General features: G+C 56.3%; 2 protein-coding genes across 8 annotated transcripts; both read right to left on the reverse strand.

Annotated features, from left to right (window-relative positions):
- Positions 1 to 582: 582 nt before the first annotated feature.
- SCARF1 (scavenger receptor class F member 1) lies at positions 583 to 12,847 on the reverse strand. Of its 4 annotated transcripts, none has more exons than XM_079798614.1 (11): positions 12,480 to 12,847; positions 12,063 to 12,124; positions 11,722 to 11,823; positions 10,337 to 10,862; positions 8,119 to 8,337; positions 7,584 to 7,712; positions 6,711 to 6,814; positions 6,128 to 6,248; positions 4,791 to 4,915; positions 4,563 to 4,709; positions 586 to 2,770 (listed from the first exon to the last, which is right to left on the reverse strand). In XM_079798614.1, exons 1-11 carry the CDS (start codon positions 12,578 to 12,580, stop codon positions 1,914 to 1,916), a joined length of 2,493 nt encoding a protein of 830 aa, XP_079654740.1. In that variant the 5' UTR covers positions 12,581 to 12,847; the 3' UTR covers positions 586 to 1,913. The 4 variants fall into 4 exon arrangements, with proteins under 4 accessions (XP_079654738.1, XP_079654739.1, XP_079654740.1 ...); XM_079798615.1 differs by having other exon boundaries at positions 2,518 to 2,770; positions 4,563 to 4,672; positions 12,480 to 12,702; XM_079798612.1 differs by having other exon boundaries at positions 583 to 2,770; positions 4,563 to 4,915; positions 12,480 to 12,650.
- Positions 12,721 to 17,542, reverse strand: RILP (Rab interacting lysosomal protein). 4 transcript variants are annotated; one of them, XM_079798618.1, is made up of 8 exons: positions 16,990 to 17,540; positions 16,824 to 16,917; positions 16,634 to 16,740; positions 16,303 to 16,536; positions 15,879 to 16,024; positions 15,405 to 15,527; positions 13,757 to 13,840; positions 12,721 to 13,534 (listed from the first exon to the last, which is right to left on the reverse strand). In XM_079798618.1, exons 1-8 carry the CDS (start codon positions 17,215 to 17,217, stop codon positions 13,375 to 13,377), a joined length of 1,176 nt encoding a protein of 391 aa, XP_079654744.1. In that variant the 5' UTR covers positions 17,218 to 17,540; the 3' UTR covers positions 12,721 to 13,374. The 4 variants fall into 4 exon arrangements, with proteins under 4 accessions (XP_079654744.1, XP_079654745.1, XP_079654742.1 ...); XM_079798619.1 differs by having other exon boundaries at positions 12,721 to 13,504; positions 16,990 to 17,537; XM_079798616.1 differs by having other exon boundaries at positions 16,824 to 17,542.
- Positions 17,543 to 17,585: the final 43 nt, after the last annotated feature.

Here is a 17,585-nt window from a genome sequence, read left to right on the forward strand (position 1 = left end):
CACATGCTGTTCTCTCACCTCTGGACCTCAGAGTCCCTTTTTGGACAGCTCCTCCAGGAAACCTTCCCTAACTACTCCCCACAGTACTTCCCATTATCTTTGCTCACTAATTTCATTATATATCTTTAATATCTTTGAAATATATAAATCACTGAGAAAAAGATGAATACCTCAAATGAAATTGGGGAAAGAAAATAACCAGATAATCTATAGGAAAAATACAAATAAAGATTTGAAAAGAAGCTCAATCTTAGAATAATCATAGAAAATCAGATTTTAATTACCGTATTTTCTGGCGTATAAGACAACTTTTTAACCCAGGAAAATCTTTTATACGCCCAGTCGTCTTATACGCCGGAAAATACGGTATGTCATTTTTATGGTTAAAAAGCAAAAATAAAAATATTTTTATCTGATCAAAGATTTAACCTTTCCTAAAACTATAGTTCTCAATAAAAGTGACTCTACCTATGAAATTAAAAAAAAAAACCTTTGACCTGCTATTACTTTCTTTTTGTTGCCCTAAAATAATGAAATACCATCTTGAACTTATCAGATTGGGTGTGAGAAAATAGATACCACCATAATTTGTGAGAGTATAAAGCCATACAACTTTTTTGGAGGGCAATTTGGAGTAAATACATAAATGTTTAATGTTCTGACTCCATAACACAGCAATTCCACTTTGAGGGATCTCTTCTACAGAAAAACTTGCACAAATATATAAAAAAATGGACAAAGTTGAACACTGCATCATTTATAGTCTCAAACAATTAAAAACAACCCAAATCCCTAAATGTAGGGGATGGTTTACATAATCCATGTTATTTCCACATGATGGGATCCCATGTAGCCATTTTTTAATAAAAAGAGGTAGCTTTATATTTACTGGCGCCAAAAGATACCCAGGATACATTAAGTAAAAGAGTAAACTGCAGAACAGTATGCTCTTTTGTTTTCATGTGCACAGAAAAACATCTGAAAGGAAGCATCTAAACTTTCATGAGATTCTCTGAGCACAGGGTTGGGGGGGAAATCGCTGCTCTTTATTTCCTGACTAGGTCATACAACTACGTGAGGGAAGAATTCCGAACGAGACCGAAAGACATCCAGTGAAAAGTAAATCTGGCCTCCCTGATCCCCCAGACTCCTCTGCGGAGACGGGAAATCTCATTTTTACTTCATACATGTCCATAACGTTAGTTCTATTTACTTTTAACAAAGAACATTACTTTTTTTAAAAAAGTTCAATCGAGTGAGAAAAGTAAAAAGAATATTCACTGTAGAGAATATGCAAATTATACAAAAGCTTAAAAAGAAAGTAAGCCCTGGCCAGTGTGGCTCAGTTGGAGCATCGTCCCTTACACCAAAGGTGGCGGGTTCAGTTCCTGGTCAGGGCCCATACCCAGGTTGCGGGTACGAGCACATGGTTGGGGTGCCATGTGGGAGGCAACCCATCGATGTTTCTCTCTCTCACTCTCTTACACAACGTAATTTTTCATGGTTGATTAGGAACCCATCATAAAAAATATTTATTTAACCAATCTTTTATCATCCAACATTTAGGTTGTTTTCCAGTTCAGAAAAATATTTTGCAAGTGAAGGAAAGAATAGCCTTTTGGGGTAAGCAAAGTCCAGGACAACAGAAAAAAGTCCCTGCAGCCGTCTCATTCCCCTTCCTGACCCCATCCCGTGGGGTCTCTGCCCAGGCCTTCCAGACCTTCCCTGGAACACCGCCAGGGCCCAGAGCCAGCTGGCCTCTACCTCAGATGTTTCCCCAGGGAAGGGCAGAGGTTCTGGTAGGTCTTTCCCGGCCCTGGGACCTTTTTCCGGCACAAAATACAATCTGATGCAGAGGCAGTTCGGTGCCTACCCCCCATCCATAGCCTGCCCACTCCCCAAATTCACGGTCCTCAGGGCTCTGGCGGCCCAGAGATGGGTGCAACATTCTCATACTGGGGCTCCTCCTGCCCTTCCTCGTCAGCCAGCTTCTGGGGATCCTGTTTTGGGGGGCCCCCGGGGGCCAGCTCCTGGACCCCCCCTGAGCTCTTGATGCCATCCCTCAGCCCACTGGCCACTTGCTCTGGCCCAGTCCCTGCAGGCTGCGAGGCCCCAGCGGGCTCCTCATTCGGGGCTGGGCCAGAGCTCTGACTGGCAGAGCCAGAGGCCAGCCCGGATCTGCCCTTGTTCCGACTCAATGCCCGACGTGGAGGCTTGGGGATGGCACTCTTGACCTTGGGCTCTGCCTGGCCTCTCTGGAAGCTACCAAAACGGCGGAGGACAGACCGGACCGGGCCCTCAGATTCCCGGGGTGTCCCTGCCAAGGTGTATATTGTGGTTACGGAGCCTGAGCTCTCCTGGACACTGCTTTCAATGGCTTCCACGCGCTCAGCCACTGTCCGGCCACAAAGTGGGAGCCGGCGGTGGCCCGTGGCTGAATCCTTGGGGCTGGGTGCCCCAGGAGGGACCTTGTCCCTTTCTGTTTTGTCAGGGCCTGTGGACTCCTCAGTCTCCTGGCTCTCAGGACCTGGCTGGCCGCCCCGGGAGAGCCGCTTGGACTTCCAGAGCGGGTTGGAGAGCTCCCCGGAGCTTTGGCGATTCTGCGGTGCAAACTTGGTGCCTTCAGCAAAGGAGACCGATGGTCGCTTGGCCCGTGCTAGGCTGGAAGTGCGTGGGATGGCGAATGGTGTGGAGGCATCCTCGGGGGGTGGGAAGGGACCATCAACCAGGCTGGCCTCTGGTGACTCTGCTTGGGCCACAGGGACCACCCCTGGCGGAGGAGACAGAAGAGTTTGGCCAAAGCTGGGCTGGCCACCCCAACCCATCCTGCGTACCCAGGTCAGCATCTTCTGGGAGGCCGCAAACACGGGGCAAAGTGGAGGGTGAGGATGCAAAGAGGCAGGCACAGCAGTGTCAATAGACACTACTACTTCTCCATTCTGTTCTCACCTCCCACCCTTCTTTGACTTAATGACACACTCTGTCCAAGCTAAAACCCTTCAATGCCACACAGCCATGTCCCTCTCCCCTTTGGGCCTGTGTGCACTGCTCCCTCTTCCTGAAACACCATTCCCACCTCTCCCTAACTTTCACATGGCTAACTTGTGATTCTGCTAGACTCAACTCCAATGTCACTGAGACATCTTCCCTGACCCCAATCTCCTCTGACATGGCTGGATTATAGCCCCTTTTGCATGTCCCCCATCCAAGCACATATCACTCCATCCTATAAGGGTCTGGTCATTGCCCACCAGACTAAAAGCTTGGTAAGGACGGGAATCTAGCTTGTCTCCATTATGAACCACAGTAGAAGATTGAACACTTTATAGAACACTAGAAGCCCGGTGCACGAAATTCGTGCACGGCGGGGGGTTGTCCCTCAGCCCAGCCTGTACCCTCTCCAATCTGGGACTCCTGGAGGGATGTCCGACTGCCCGTTTAGGCCCGATCCCTGGGATCGGGCCTAAACGGGCAGTCGGACATCCCTCTCACAATCCAGGACTGCTGGCTCCCAACTGCTTGCCTGCCTGCCTTCCTGATTGCCCCTAACCGCTTCTGCCTGCCAGCCTGATCACCCCCTAACCACTCCGCTGCCAGCCTGGTTGATGCTTAACTGCTCCCCTGCCAGCCTGTTTGCCCCCAACTTCCCTCCTCTGCCGGCCTGGTCACCCCTAACTGCCCTCTCCTACAGGGTTGATCACCTCCAACTGCCCTCCCTTGCAAGCCTGGTCCCTCTCAACTGCCCTCCCTTGCAGGCCGGGTGCCTCCCAACTGCCCTCTCCTGCTGGCCATCTTGTGGTGGCCATCTTGTGTCCACATGGGGGCAGGATCTTTAACCACATGGGGGCAGCTATATTGTGTGTTGCAGTGATGATCAATCTGTATATTACTCTTTTATTAGATAGGATAGAGGCCTGGTGCACGGGTGGGGGCCAGCTGGTTTGCCCTGAAGGGTGTCCCGGATCAGGGTGGGGTTCCCTTGGGGCGTGGAGCAGCCTGAGCGAGGGGCCTGTGGTGGTTTGCAGGCCGGCCACGCCCCTTGGCAACCCAAGGGGAGGCCCTGGTATCTGGAACTTATTTTCCTTCTACAATTGAAACTTTGTAGCCTTAAGCGGGTGAGCCCGGCCAGGGTGTGCGGAAAGCTTTGCTTCCCCTGTTGCCGCCGGTAACCCTGGCCTGCTCTCTCAAGCTCCATTCTGCCACCATTTGTTTGAATTTGTTTACCTTCTATAATTGAAACTTTGTAGCTTGAGTGGAGGCTTAGGCCTGCAACGGCTATGGAAAGCTTGGCTTGCTCTGTTACCTGGGAAACCTTGCTCACTGTGGCTGTAGCCATCTTGGATTGGGGTTAATTTGCATACTCGCCCTGATTGGCTGGTGGGTGTGGCTTGGCTGGTGGGCGTGGCTTATGTAGCGGAGTGATGGTTAATTTGCATATTACCATTTTATTAGAGAGGATAGGGAATGATTATATCTGCAGGACAAAGGGATCAGAAGGATTCCCAGACACCCAAGCAGTATTTAAAGTAGCCCCAGTGGGCAACCGGGGGCGGGGGGCCTACCTTCTTTGGGTGGCACGCAGTAGGCAGGATCCTCGTCCTCTTCTCCACAGTCGTAATCAGAAGAGAAGGAGTCGTCCGAGGCCCAGCCAGCAGAGGGCTGCTCAATGAAGCTGTGGTTGAAGGGGATCTCCGGGTCGTGGTGGGAGACTGCAGGGGGCTCCAGGTCAGGCACAGAGCCTGATGGGAAGCTTTGTCCCATTCCAGCCCCGACCCTCAGCGCCCACCTACCTGTCACCCAGGGAAGCTTGTGGCTGCTGAGGGACCTGCAGGGCAGCGCGAAGTCCAGGCTGGTCAACGCCTCCCACAAGACCTGGAGCTTCATCCTGGACACAGCAGCTCCATCACTCGCTGGCCTGAGGGCATAGGAGGTGGTCAGTGTGAGACCCCTCCTCGGGGCAGGTCCTGGGGTTACTGTGAGTGAGGAAGGGTGACAGAGGGGCTGTGTCCACTTCAGTGGCTCCCTGTGGCCACAGAGTAAAGTCCAAACCATTGAGCCCAAGATTCGGGCCTGCCACAGCGGGCAGCTTGGCTCTAAAGTCAAACAGACCTGGGGCAGCAACTCTGCTCAAACTTTACAACTCTCTGGGCCTCAGTTACCTTATCTGTCAAATGGGCACAACTACAATCTATCAGAGCTTTTTTTCAGGACCCCCTACAGCACCAGGCACCAGGTGGGGTTCCCCAAAAGGCAGCTATGTGCTATCACCATCCTAGCTGAGTCCCAGCTCACCCGGCTTTCTGGAAGTGACACCGCCTCCAGGAAGCCTGCTGTTGGCCCCATCCCCATGCTGGAAGTGACCGCTTCATTCCTACCATTCCTCTGACAGCCTTGGCACATGCCCTGGTCCTCCTGTGAGGGGCGTCCTCCCCGCCCCAGGCTCTATGCCCCAGGGGACAGGCCACTGGGCCTGCTCATCTGTGAGTGCCCCCAGCCCACGCAGGATGACATGCTTGAGGATTAGTGTGCGAACTGTAAGAGAGCACTGGACAGAGTCCAGAGAACAGGGCCCAGGCTTTGTGTGGGCCAGTGACCAACCGAGTCACCGTATCGGTGTCCTCTGTGCTGTGCTCCTCCTCCTGCCCCCACATCCCCTGCTCTGGACCTCCATGATGCGGCGAGTCTCCAAGGAGCAGAGAAACGGGAAGAGGTTTTGTGAAGGAACAAAGCTGGTTAGGAGCGGCGGTCTCCAGTGGGCCGCAACACCAAACCCTTCCTCTTCTTTTCCGGGAAAGCCCCATTCTCTGCTAAACCGCCGCCCAGACTTCCATGTCACTCTCCTTTCTGGGTGTGTGTGAGGCCTGGTCTCTTCTGCTCCCAGCCCAAAGCTGCCCTGCTGCTTTCCCTGTCCCCCTCCTGCTCTGGCCCCTGTTAGTACACCCTCCGCCTCCTGCTGTGGGTTTGAGTTTCCCCAGCCTGCTGCCCCTGCACATGGGACTCTCCCTGAAGGCTTCTGATGAAGGCAAGTGGCTGTCTCCAGGCCACTCCCAACGACCCCATCAATTCTGACCTAAGTGTGTGACGAGGTCAGCCCTTCCCCACCCCTAAAAGGAAAGCCAGTGTTCACCTGTCCTTGGGGTCCAACCGCGCAGCCCAACAGCAGCAGGCACAGCAGGCAATGCCCAGGAGGAGCAGCAGCAGAGGCACAAGGATGCCAGCGATGAGGGTGGCATCCTGACTGTGAGACCCTGGGGGCGGGGGGAGATGAGCAATAGTCAAATATTCAGGGCCTTCTCATCTCCCATACATGTCTCACCTCTAACTGAGTTGCCTCCGCCCCAGAGTCTTCCACCTGTGGGTGTCTCTTCTGAGAGACGGAGAGTCTGCTCAGCCTGGGGGCCACCTGCTGGCCTGGCCCCTTCTGATGGTCCATGGTCTGTCGCACAAACCCTGGCCCTAGTTTTCATGCCTGATGCACATCCCAGCGTCCAGCCCTACCTGCTTGTTTCCTGGGTGCTAGCCTGGTTTCTCAGGGAACAGGGACTCTGTCACATCTTAAGGGGACCCCAGAGCATCCATACAGATTTCAGGCATAAGGAATGTCTCTGAGGTGGGCTCAGACTCCCCGGCAAATGATGCGCTTCTGGAGCCCATGGAAAGGGCCAGTCTTTCCTGGGTGACTGTACCCTGCACCCTCCTTTCCACCTTACCCAGCTGGCAGGCCCCGGAGACAGGGTGGCAGGGGCCCTCTGGGCATTCACAGGGAGCAGAGCAGTTGTTTCCATGGAAGCCAGATGGGCATGACACGTTGCAGCTGTGGGTGACAAGGAGCGACAGGCTGAAGGCTGGGTGAGAAGGGGTGGAGGTGGGCAAGGGGTAGAGGAAGGCAGGTTTCTGGGCACTGGTCCCCACCCCTGCCATCAGACTTCCCTGGATGATGCCTGGGCAGACTTCTCCTGCCCCAGAGCCACATTCTCAGTGCCCCTGGCAGCATTTGAGAGAATCCCTCAGCCCCTAAGCCCATTTCCCATGGAAACTACCCCCAAGCTGTCCTTTGCCCCCAGCCCTCGGGCAGAGTCCACTTCTCATGAGCCTCATCCCTTACCCACCCAGCACTAATATGAACTGAGCAAGATGCCAATGGCATCAGACATCCTCGGGGTCTGGAAGCCAGCCAGGTCCAGCCCTGCCCCTAACTCTCTGGGCCTTGGTCCTCTCCTCTATGAAATGAGGTCTTTTCCATGTTATTCTAGATTCTGTCCCAGAGGTGGTAGATCTGACACTGGAGACATTGACGTGATTAGGTTTTACTACCTAAAGGCCTTAGGGAAACAACAGTGGGGTTTGGAGCCCTACCCCTGGGTAGCTTCCCCATCTAGGTAGGCAGCCAGGCCTTTTCAATAAGCATTACTGTGAGCCCCTTTGGAAGATGCAGACCCCACAACAGGAAGAATGACTTCTCAGTTCTGAGGGTGCTGGGTGGGATATGGAAGGTGGAGGAGCCCAAAAGGGAAGTTAAGGCAACAGCTTGCACTGAGGCCTGACCTAGGCCCCCGCCTCTCTGCCAGGGCCCCAGTCCTCACCTGGGTCCCCAGTAGCCAGCGTTGCAGACACATTCCCCAGTCACAGCATCACAAGCCCCCTGAACACAGGTGGGGCAGGTTGAGCCACAGCCCTCCCCAAAGGTGCCATTTGGGCAGGGGTCTTCACACCTGAGGTGAGGCAAGACTTGAAATGGGGGGCGGGGCAGGCCCGGCCCCCAAAGGGGGCTCTAACCCATCGTCCCCCATGCTTCTAGACTCAGGGACCCAACTGTGGGTCCTCAGCAGTGAAGCTCAGGTACAAACTGGGCCTTGAAGCTGGGCCAAACCCAACAGGTGACCAACCAGAGATCCCTGGAGGGAGCAGAGGGCAGGGAGCCTGAGTGGCAGGGAGTTGGAAGAGAACCCTGCCCAGGCCTCATCAGCGCCCATCTCTCCCCGTCAGGCTTTGCCCGGTGGCAGCCCCGGGGGCTGTGTGAATGTGTGTTTGGGGAGGGGACGCCTATCCCGGAGGGAGCAGCTGGGGTGAGGATTCTGAAGGAAGGTCTCCCCCACCCTGAGCAGGCTGGCCCCTTACCTGGGCCCCAGCCAGCCAGGGTCACAGCTCTGACAGTGCCCAGTGTCTGGCTGACAGGCCTCCCCATGCCAGCAGCGGGGGCACTGCTGTCCACAGCTCTCACCGAAGGTGCCAGGTGGGCAGGGCTGGAGGCACTGCGTCCCGTTCCAGCCTGGCTCGCAGGACTTACAGCTGCCCGTGTCTGCAGAGCACGGCTCGTTCTGCTCGCAGTGGCCACAGCTGGTGGGAAGAGAAGTTCATGGGAAGCTCCTGGGGCAAATGGAAGGAGTGCCCACCCAGGTCTCCAGGGGCCCTGGAGAGCATCCAGGTCCCAGCTAACGCATTCAGGCAGGTTTGCGCCTCCGCTTGCCCAGGTTGTTCTACAAAGAGGTTGGATAAATGATCTCTATAAACTCTAGTAGGATTCCAGCCCTCTCCGTCTAACCCCCAACTCCAGTACTCATCCTTCCCTGAGTCCCAGGGTCACCAGTCAGAGCAGCCAAGTTATTACCCCAACCTTTGCCTCCCTTCTGCCCAGCGTCTCCCCACCCTTCCATCCACACCTCAGGGATGGACCTCAGTAGTTTATCTCCTATCCCATAACATGAAAATGAATAAAAATAAAAGCATTTTAGCCTGGCCAGTGCAGCTCAGTGGTTGAGCATCAACCCATGAACCAGGAGGTCAGGGTTTGATTCCTGATCAGGGCACATGCCCAGGTTGTGGGCTCGATCCCCAGTGTGGGGTGTGCAGGAGGCAGCTGATCAATGATTCGCTCTCATCATTGATGTTTCTATCTGTGTCTCCCTCTTCCTTCCTCTCTGAAATCAATAAAAATATGTTTTTAAAAAATTGGTTACCTCCCAACACACTGCAACTGAGGCTGCAACCGAGGTATGGTGCCCTTGACCAGAATCAAACCCATGACCCTTCAGTCCTTCAGTCCAAGGGCCGATGCTCTATCCACAGAGCAAACCAGCTACAGCAGGTTTATATTATCTTAATTTCTCATTGATCTGTAATAGTTACTTGAAGTTTCTCCCTCAGATACTTATCTGGGATCATATATTTTGGTTAGACTCATTAGTGAGGGGAGAGGGGAGTTCATAAAATCAATATAGCAGATCCCAACCAGCAGAAAAAAAAAGAGAGAGAATAAAAAACATTACAGTATATACATATTATATATTCACATATTGTAAATTATGTTATATATATAGTAAAGATAAATGTGTTGTCTGGTTAAGCTTTTACTTCAGTTATATATATATATATATATATGGGGGTGTGTGTTATGTGGGATGTAAAACGTGTTATTGTATTGTGGGTGGAGTTGGTCAAAGTTTAAAAGTTATTGAGTCTCAAAGGGACTATACAATCATTTTGTCACGTGATTCATTTTTTTTAATTGATTTTTTACAGAGAGGAAGGGAGAGGGATAGAGAGCTAGAAACATTGACCAGCTGCCTCTTGCACACCCCCTACTGGGGATGTGCCCGCAACCAATGTACATGGCCTTGACCGGAATCAAACCTGGGACCCTTGAGTCCGCAGGCCGACGCTCTATCCACTGAGCCAAACCGGTTTCGGTGTGTGAGTCATTCTTTATCTGTTTCTAAGTATGGCTTGTTATACTAGTATTATTGTTGTTAACAGTAACTGGATGAAAGGGGTGTGGGAGGCTGGACTTTGGGGCATTGAGGATCTTTTATCCCCCCTTTCATCCCATCCTTGTAGATTAAAAAAAAAAAAAAAAATACATCTTGCCCTAGCTGGTTTGGCTCAGCGGATAGATTGTCAGCCGGCCCACTGAAGGGTCCCGGGTTTGATTCTGTCAAGGGCACGTGCCCAGGTTGCGGCTCGATCCCCAGTAGGGGGCGTGCAAGGGGGCAGCTGATCGATGATTCTCTCTCCTCATTGATTAATGTTCCTATCTCTCTCTCTCAGAGAGAGAGAGAGAATCATCCATCGGCTGCCTCCCGCAAGCCCCTCACTGGGGATGGAGCGGCAACCCGGTAGTGTGAACCGTGGCCTCCGGGTTCATAGGTCGAAGCTCAACCACTGGCCACGCCCCCAGGCCCATCCAAGATTTTTATGGAAAGCACCGCAACTTTCTCCCCGAGCCCTCGCCTCCTCCCGTCACACTCCCTCCACCTCTTTCTCCCCTTCCCTTCCCTTCCCTTCCCAGCCTCTCCCACTGCGCGCAGGTGCCCGTCGCCCGCTCACCCGCCTCGCTCACCTGTGGCTGCACTGCGCCCCGAAGAGGCCCGCGGGGCAGGGTAGCTCGCAGCGCACGCCGTGGAAGCCGGGCGGGCAGGCGCACTGGCCCGAGTCCGCGCTGCAGCGGCCGCGCACGCACTCGCACCGATGCCGGCACTCGGGGCCCCACCAGCCCGGCCAGCAGGCGCAGCGACCCGACTCCTTGGCGCACGGCGAGCCGTGGCAATTGCAGCGGAAGCTGCAGCGGCGGCCCCACCAGCCCACCTCGCATAGGCAGTTGCCCGTGGCCTGGTCACAGCGGGCTGCCACTGGGTTGCACTGGCACCGGTGGTGGCACTTGGTCGACCACCAACCCGCCTCGCAGTGGCACGCGCCGGTCTTCTGGTCGCAACGCCCGTGAGGGCTGCAAGTGCACTCGAACTCGCAGCGGCTGCCCCAGCGGTTGGCTTGGCAGCGGCACACACCAGTGTCGGGCTCGCACTGCCCATGGGGGTGGCAGGCACAGCTCTCGCGGCAGTCGGGGCCCCAGTACTGGCCCGGGCAGCCTTGGGGCAGGAAAGGAGGGGTGGGGAGAGACGGAAGAAGGTCAGCGGGCTCAGGCCTAGGACAAAAGCAGGCTTTGGACCCCCTCCCAGAACAAAGGGAGCTGGGCCCATCCTCCAAGAGCCAGGAACAGACCCTTGGAACATGTGGCATCATATCCTCCTGGGGCAAAGCTCACTTCCTGCCCCAGACTCTGAACTACAAAACTCCTTAGCAGTGACCCAGCCTCCCATGTCACATTCCAGAACACACTGAAGATCCTGAGAGGGAAAGGGGCTGCGTGTGTGTGTGGGGGGGGGGGGGGGGGGGGGTACGGGCTTCATCCATGCCCCTCCTCCCTCTCATTGGGGTCCTCCACTGGGCTGACAGCTGGGCCTCGCAGGCCTGGGTGCTGCCAACAGGGGCCCAGGAGAACCCCATTTCCTCCCCGTGTCTCCTCTCCACCCTGATTCCTGATTCCTGATGGCTGCCCTGTTCCCATGCTCTTTTTTTCTGCCAGAGAGGACAGACGGCCTGGCCAGGCCCTCCTTCCACCCTCCATGCATGTACAGGTATACGTGGGGGAGACTGTGAATGCATCCATTTTGCAATTAACAGGAACCACCAGTATCCTTTCTGAGCTGAAAGGTGAAGGGCCCAGACTGAAACTGTGAGTAGGGCTCTGTGGATATGGGCAAAACCCAGATGACTCAGGGCATCTCCCAGGAGTGTCACGTCCTGTCCCTGGGCCTCGATTTCCTCAGTGAGGACTGGAGAGGTTCTGGCCCTGCTGTTCTAAGATGTCGGTCCTCCCTGCTTTGCCTCCCTGCTCTCCTAGTTCTGCCCAGCAAGGTCATCCCCCAGGCGTGACTTGGGACTCACGGGAGTTGCACTGGGCCCCGAAGAATCCAGGTTTGCATCGACAGAGGCCTGGCTTCACACATACTTCGTTTTCCCGGCAGGCATCGGGCCCCTCACAGATGGCTGAAAAACACCCACCTAGGTCAGAAGGACTGGGGCTTGACCAGGGGACACCCAGCCCCCTCACTGGCTCCCAGTTCCCTCCCCCTCAAGAGCTGTTCCCTCAGGGTTGGGTGTGTGCGTCATAGGATGGACCCTAGCTCCAGGGCTCAGGACGGGAAGTCAGCCCCCCAGAAGGGTAGGAAGGTCACTGAGCTGTGTCCTCCCTTCTCTTGGGGTGGGGGTTGGCCTTGGCTACTCACCAATGGTGCATTCTTGATCCTTCTGCCTCCAGCCTGGGCAGCACTGGAGCTCAGCAGAGGGGCTGTGGGGCGGAGAGGGGTCAGCCGGAGGGGGTTAGGAAGGGTGGTGTCCTGGTTTCAAAGGTGGATCACTGCCTCTGGCTGAGATGGGGGAGGCTGCCTCAGCCCCATCAGGCAGGCCTGGCCAAGCGTCACAGCCCACTATCCCCAACCCCTTCCCTCTCCTTCTCTTGCCTTTCCACCATCTCTCCTGACTATCCACCACCCTCCAGGCTGCCCCCAAGCCTCCCTCCCTTCAGCCCCATGATCATCTCCTCCCTCATTACCCGCCCAATGCCTCAGCACCAGTTCAGCTATCGCTCACCTCCCCCGCCCCCCCCCCCCCCCCCCCCGCCATCAGACTCCCACAAGAGCCACCTGTTGTCCTTGCAGACATGCTGCCCATTAGGGTCCAGCTCAGACCCCTGGGTCCTCCGAGTCCAGAGCAGTAGCAGTGGGAGCAGCAGCCTCAGGCCCATGGCGGCCGGTGCAGTGAGAGGGTTTGAGCTGGCCTGGCCCCCACAGCTCCCAACCCCCTCCCTGTTTCCTCCCAAGGCTCTTCCTGAGGAAACCAGGCCCAGGGGGCGGTGGTGGGCGGGCTGCCATGAGGCACCTCCCTGAGGGTGGGCAGGCACAGTCACTAGTGCTGAGTGGGGCCTGAAGGGGCTGGTTTCAGTCTGGAGGGGGCAGGAAGATGAAACTGGAAGTCCTGGGGTGTTGGGAACAGGTGCGGGGGTGGGGTGAGGGGGGAGCCATAGTTTTCCATTAGGTCATACTTCCCAGTGATGCCCAAGCTGGGAGAAGCCTCCCCACCCAGTGCCGACTAAGGAAACCCTGTGAGACAACCTCAGCCCGCCTTCACCCCTGGCCCAGCAGGGCGGGAAGGCGGGGCCGACCACTGACAGACAGACGCGGGACAGTTTGTGGATATCATGGGCAGTTCCTTTATTACATTAGCTTAGGCCATCTGTGCAAATCTCTGGGAGGTAGGTAGTCAGCTCTCCATTTCATGGATGGGGAAACTGAGACTCAGAGAGGAAGCACTTTTATCTGACCCCAGAGGCTTAGCTCAGAGATATAGGGAAGGAAGGTAGGCTGAACTCCCAGTCATGCCCTGGCTCAGGCCAAGATTGGGAAAGAGCCTGGGAGGGCTGGGCAGGAGGGAGTCCTGTTCTCATTTGAGGTCACATCCACCCATAGTCAGACTCCACGGTCAGGCGCCGGGGGCACCTGAGACCCCCAAAGATGTTCATTGAGAGCAAAGCAGGGCCGGTCAGGGGCTGCCCATGGGCTCCAAGTGGGATTGCTGTGCGGCCTCCTCTTCTGCCCCTCGCTCGCTGGGAGCTGTGCTGCTGGTCTTGGCTTCAAGGGCCTCTGCTTCACCCCGGTAACACAGGCCAAAGCTGCAGGGAGAACCCGGAGGCACTTTGAGCCTGGATGCCAGAGAGATCAGGATATGGGCTGAGGACGGGGATGGTGAGAAGAGGGGACATAGTAAGAAGAAAGGGCAGCATGAGGTGAAAGGGCCAGGGTCAGAGAAGCAGGAAGGGAGGGGCGCGCTCAGGGCTCAGGACAGCAGGGTGGGCATCAGGGGAGTAGGAAAGGGGATGCTGAAAAGAACCAAGGGGGGGCCTCTTCCTCTCCCCCCAACATACAAACTCTGTATTCTGGACTCAGGGGGTGGGGGATGGTCTTCCTTATCGCTGGAGAGCAGGAGCCATGAGCCATCCTCATCGTCACTGAGGCAGAGAAGAGCGGAAAGAGGTGAGGGTCATTTATCAAGGCCAGGAGGGACAATGGGAATGCAGCTATGGTTAGCCTTCTGTGTGGACCCCAGGAGCAAGCAGGGGAAAACAAAGTGACAACAGGGTCCCCAAAGCTGGAGGAGACACTGGGGAGATGAAGGACATCTTGAGACTTTTATTTTATAGGCTGATGGACAGACCTCTGACAAGGCTGCAGCTATAGTCTTTATTTATTTACTTTACTTACTAGATTACCAATTTATTATAAAAGGTTATAACTCAGTAATAGCCAGATGGAAGAAGCATCCTTCCACCCTACTGTCCTGAGATCTAAGCGCGCCCTAAGTTTTAAAGGGCAAGGTATGGGGAAAGGGCACAGTGCTTCCATGCCCTCTGCAGGCCTGCCATGAGTCCTGCATCTCCATGTGTCCACTAGCCCGGAAGCTCTTTGAACCCAGTCCTTTTGGCTTTCTATGAAGGTCTCTACAGCTACTGTCTCACTCCTCTCAGATACAGCCAGGACAGGGAACTGAAGAATGGATGTGGAGAAACAGCATTAGCAGGATGCGCAGCAAGCATGGTAAGTGGGAGCAGTGCGATCCAGAGAGAAAGGTGACAGGCTCAGGAATGCAGGCTCAGGGGGTGACCAGACCAGATCAGCAGGCCCAAGGGTTGACCAAAGCAGAATGGCTTGTTCAGCAGGGCAGGACAGATAGTATGCTCAAGGGGTGACCAAGCCAGATCAGCAAGCCCAAGGGATGACCAAAGCAGAATGGCATGTTCAGCAGGGCAGTCCGGATAGTAGGCCCAGGCCAGAGTAGCAGACTCTGCCGGGCAGGCTGGGTCAGCAAGCTAAACAGGGTGACCAGAATAGGTCAGCAGACTTAGGAGGTGGCTAGGCAGGCTCAGGGGTGACCAAGACCAGACTAGATCAAATCAGCAGGCCCACGGAGTGACCAAGGCAGAATGGCAGGCTCAGCAGGGCAGGCCAGCTAGTAGGCTCAAGGAGTAATCAGGCCAGAGTGGCAAGCTCAGCAGGGCAGGCTGGACAGCAGGCTCAAGGGGTGACCAGGCCAGGTTAGCAGGTTCAAGAGTGACTAGACTAGCCTGGCCGGATGTGGCTCAAGAGTTGAGTGTCGACCTATGAACCAGGAGGTCATGGTCAGGGAACATGCCTGGGTTGCGGGCTCATTCCCCAGTGAGGGGCGTGCAGGAGGCAGCCGATCGGTGATTCTTTCTCATCACTGATGTTTCTATCTCTCTCTCCCTCTCCATTCCTCTCTGAAATCGATAAAAATATATTACAAAAAAAAAAAAAGAGTGACTAGACTAGAGTGTTAGGTTCAAGGGGTGACAAGCTGGGATGATAGGTTCAGTCTGAGACAAAAGGCTCAAAAGATGACCAGGCTGGGTCAGCAAGCTAAATAGGGTGACCAGAATAGGTCAACAGACTTAGGAGGTGGCTAGGCTGGGTTAGAGCATGACCAGGCTGGGTCATCAGGCTCAACAGAACAAGGGAGGGAGGGCTGGCTCAGTGAGAATGAAGGCAGGGACTTACCTGCTCTCTGCTTCCTCTGGGGTCCCTAACATCTTCGCCTTGATCTTCTTCCGCTGCTTCCTGACAGCCACCTTCATGGCTTCCAGGAGAAGCCCCGGTACCCTGTGGTCTGTGAGCAGCTCCCTACAGGGGAAAAGTGATGGGGATACCAAAAGTAAGTCTCACACCAAAGTACCCTTTTTTGAAACACTTTGCCTGATACCCCTCAAACGTTAGCTTAGGTGTCACACCGCCTTAGGTGTCTGACTGCCGCTGTGGCTGCTGTGACCCTCTGCACTCCCCTTCCCTCGTTTGGTTGAAGTTCCAGGAAGGCAGGGGCTGTGTGACTCAGGTCCTCCCAGTGCCCAGCACAGTGCCTGGCATATGTCACTGTTTTTATACCAATGAGCCAAAGAATGAGGCAGGTGAGCCGAAGCCCAGGAACAGGTGTGACTGGAGCCCCTCAGCTGCCCAGCTCCTGCCCAGCGCCCTCACCGCTGGAAGTAGGCCAGCTCCTCCTTCAGCAGGAACACGTTGGTTTTGAGCTCATTCCGCTCCTGAAGGATCTGCTCAAGCTCCTCTCGACTGAAGCCGCACTGCCCTACGCTGGAGGGACACTGTGCCTGCTGCGGGGCATCCGCCTGCGCGAGGGAGGCTTGGTCAGAGGGGTGCCTTGGTTGGGGCCTCTCTGCCCCTGGGTCATCACGGTCATTCTAGAGGGAGGCTGGGGAGGCCAGGGGGCACCACAACAATTGACAGACCAGTGCTCTAGATGAGAGTAGGACAGAGGCCGCTGGGGGAACATACTTGTGTGCCACCTTCCAACTTCCCATTGGACCTGCTACGCAGCACAGCACACTTCCCAAGTGCCCACCCTTGTGAGGACTGGGAAAGGTCCCTGACCTCAGCGGGCACTCACGGGGTCCTCAGAGGTCCCCGGGCCTCCTGGTCCTGCGGTCGCCAGCTCCGGCTCCTGCCTCTGTGCGCACCCAGGACCTCCGGCCAGGTTCCGTGCCTGATCCTGAGCCAACTCCGCGATCCCTTCCCGCTCGCTCTCGCGGTCCCGTGCGGCTCGCAGCTGGGTTTGCACCGCGGCCAGCTTGTGCCGCAACTCTGCATTCACCAGCAGGAGGCGCTGCAGCTGCTCCTGCAACTGGGGACGGAGCATACGGTAGGGCCGGAGGGCAGGGCGCTGAGGGAGCCCCGCCCAGCCCCGCCCAGCCCCGCCCCGCCGCCTCTCCCGCCCTCACCGCCTCGGTCTCCTGGCTGCGCTGCTGCAGGTCCCGGTTGTGCGCCCGGAGTTCGTCCCGCTGTCGGTCGGTCACTTCCTTGAGCTGCCGCAGCAGAGCGCGCTCCTCTGAGGAAGGGTAGTGCTTAGCGGCGGCCCGGGAGGTGGTCTCTGAGCGGCCCGCCCCCGCCCCCGCCCTGGCCCGCACTCACCCTGCGGCCCGCAGCGCAGCTCTCTGCGGAGGTGCTCGTTCTCCTCCCGCAGCCGCCGCAGCTCCAGTTCGGCCTGCTGCGCCGACACCTGCAGCTGGGAGTCCGGGCTCTCAGGGTTAGGCCCCCGGCGACCCCGCGGGTGGCAGAGGGAGGGGCAGTGACTCACCGAGTCGGGGGCGGGCCCCACGGCAGCCTTTTCCAGGAGCTCCAGCGCCCGTACCACCAGCGGCACGAGTCCCGCCGCCGCCTCAGGCCCGAAGCGGCGCGCCAGCTCCTGCAGCTCGGTGCCCAGGGCCCCCGCTAGATGGTACACGAGCTCTGCGGCCGTCTCAGCCCCCGTGGCCACTCGAGGCCTCCAGCCATGCTCCCCAGGCGCCGCCCTCCTGGGCTCCATGTCCCCCGAAGGCCAAGGGCTGCGACAGTCACCGCCCCCAACCCTAACTGGGGCAGGAAAAAGCCAAACAGTTCCCGCCCAGGAAGCAGTTTAGGGGAGGAGAGGGTGGGGTAGAAGCGACTGGGGAGGAGCGATTAAAGAAAACAGCGTGGGGGAAGGAGACTGGGCCCTGGCCCCCTGGGCCCCGTCCGGTTCAAGTCCCCAAGGTCACAGGAAGCAGGACAGCCAGCCTCCAGCCAGGCGTCCAAGAGCTGAGGCTCAAGGCTGTAAGTGGTCACTTTGTCAAGCCCAAGCCAGGCTCCACCCCTGTGCCTGGAGTCACGGGGCCCCACTGGGCTGCCAACCACACAGGGCAAGAGGTGAGGAGT

This window comes from Cnephaeus nilssonii, assembly GCF_951640355.1.
Source record: "Cnephaeus nilssonii genome assembly, chromosome: 19".
Taxonomy (NCBI): domain Eukaryota; kingdom Metazoa; phylum Chordata; class Mammalia; order Chiroptera; family Vespertilionidae; genus Cnephaeus; species Cnephaeus nilssonii.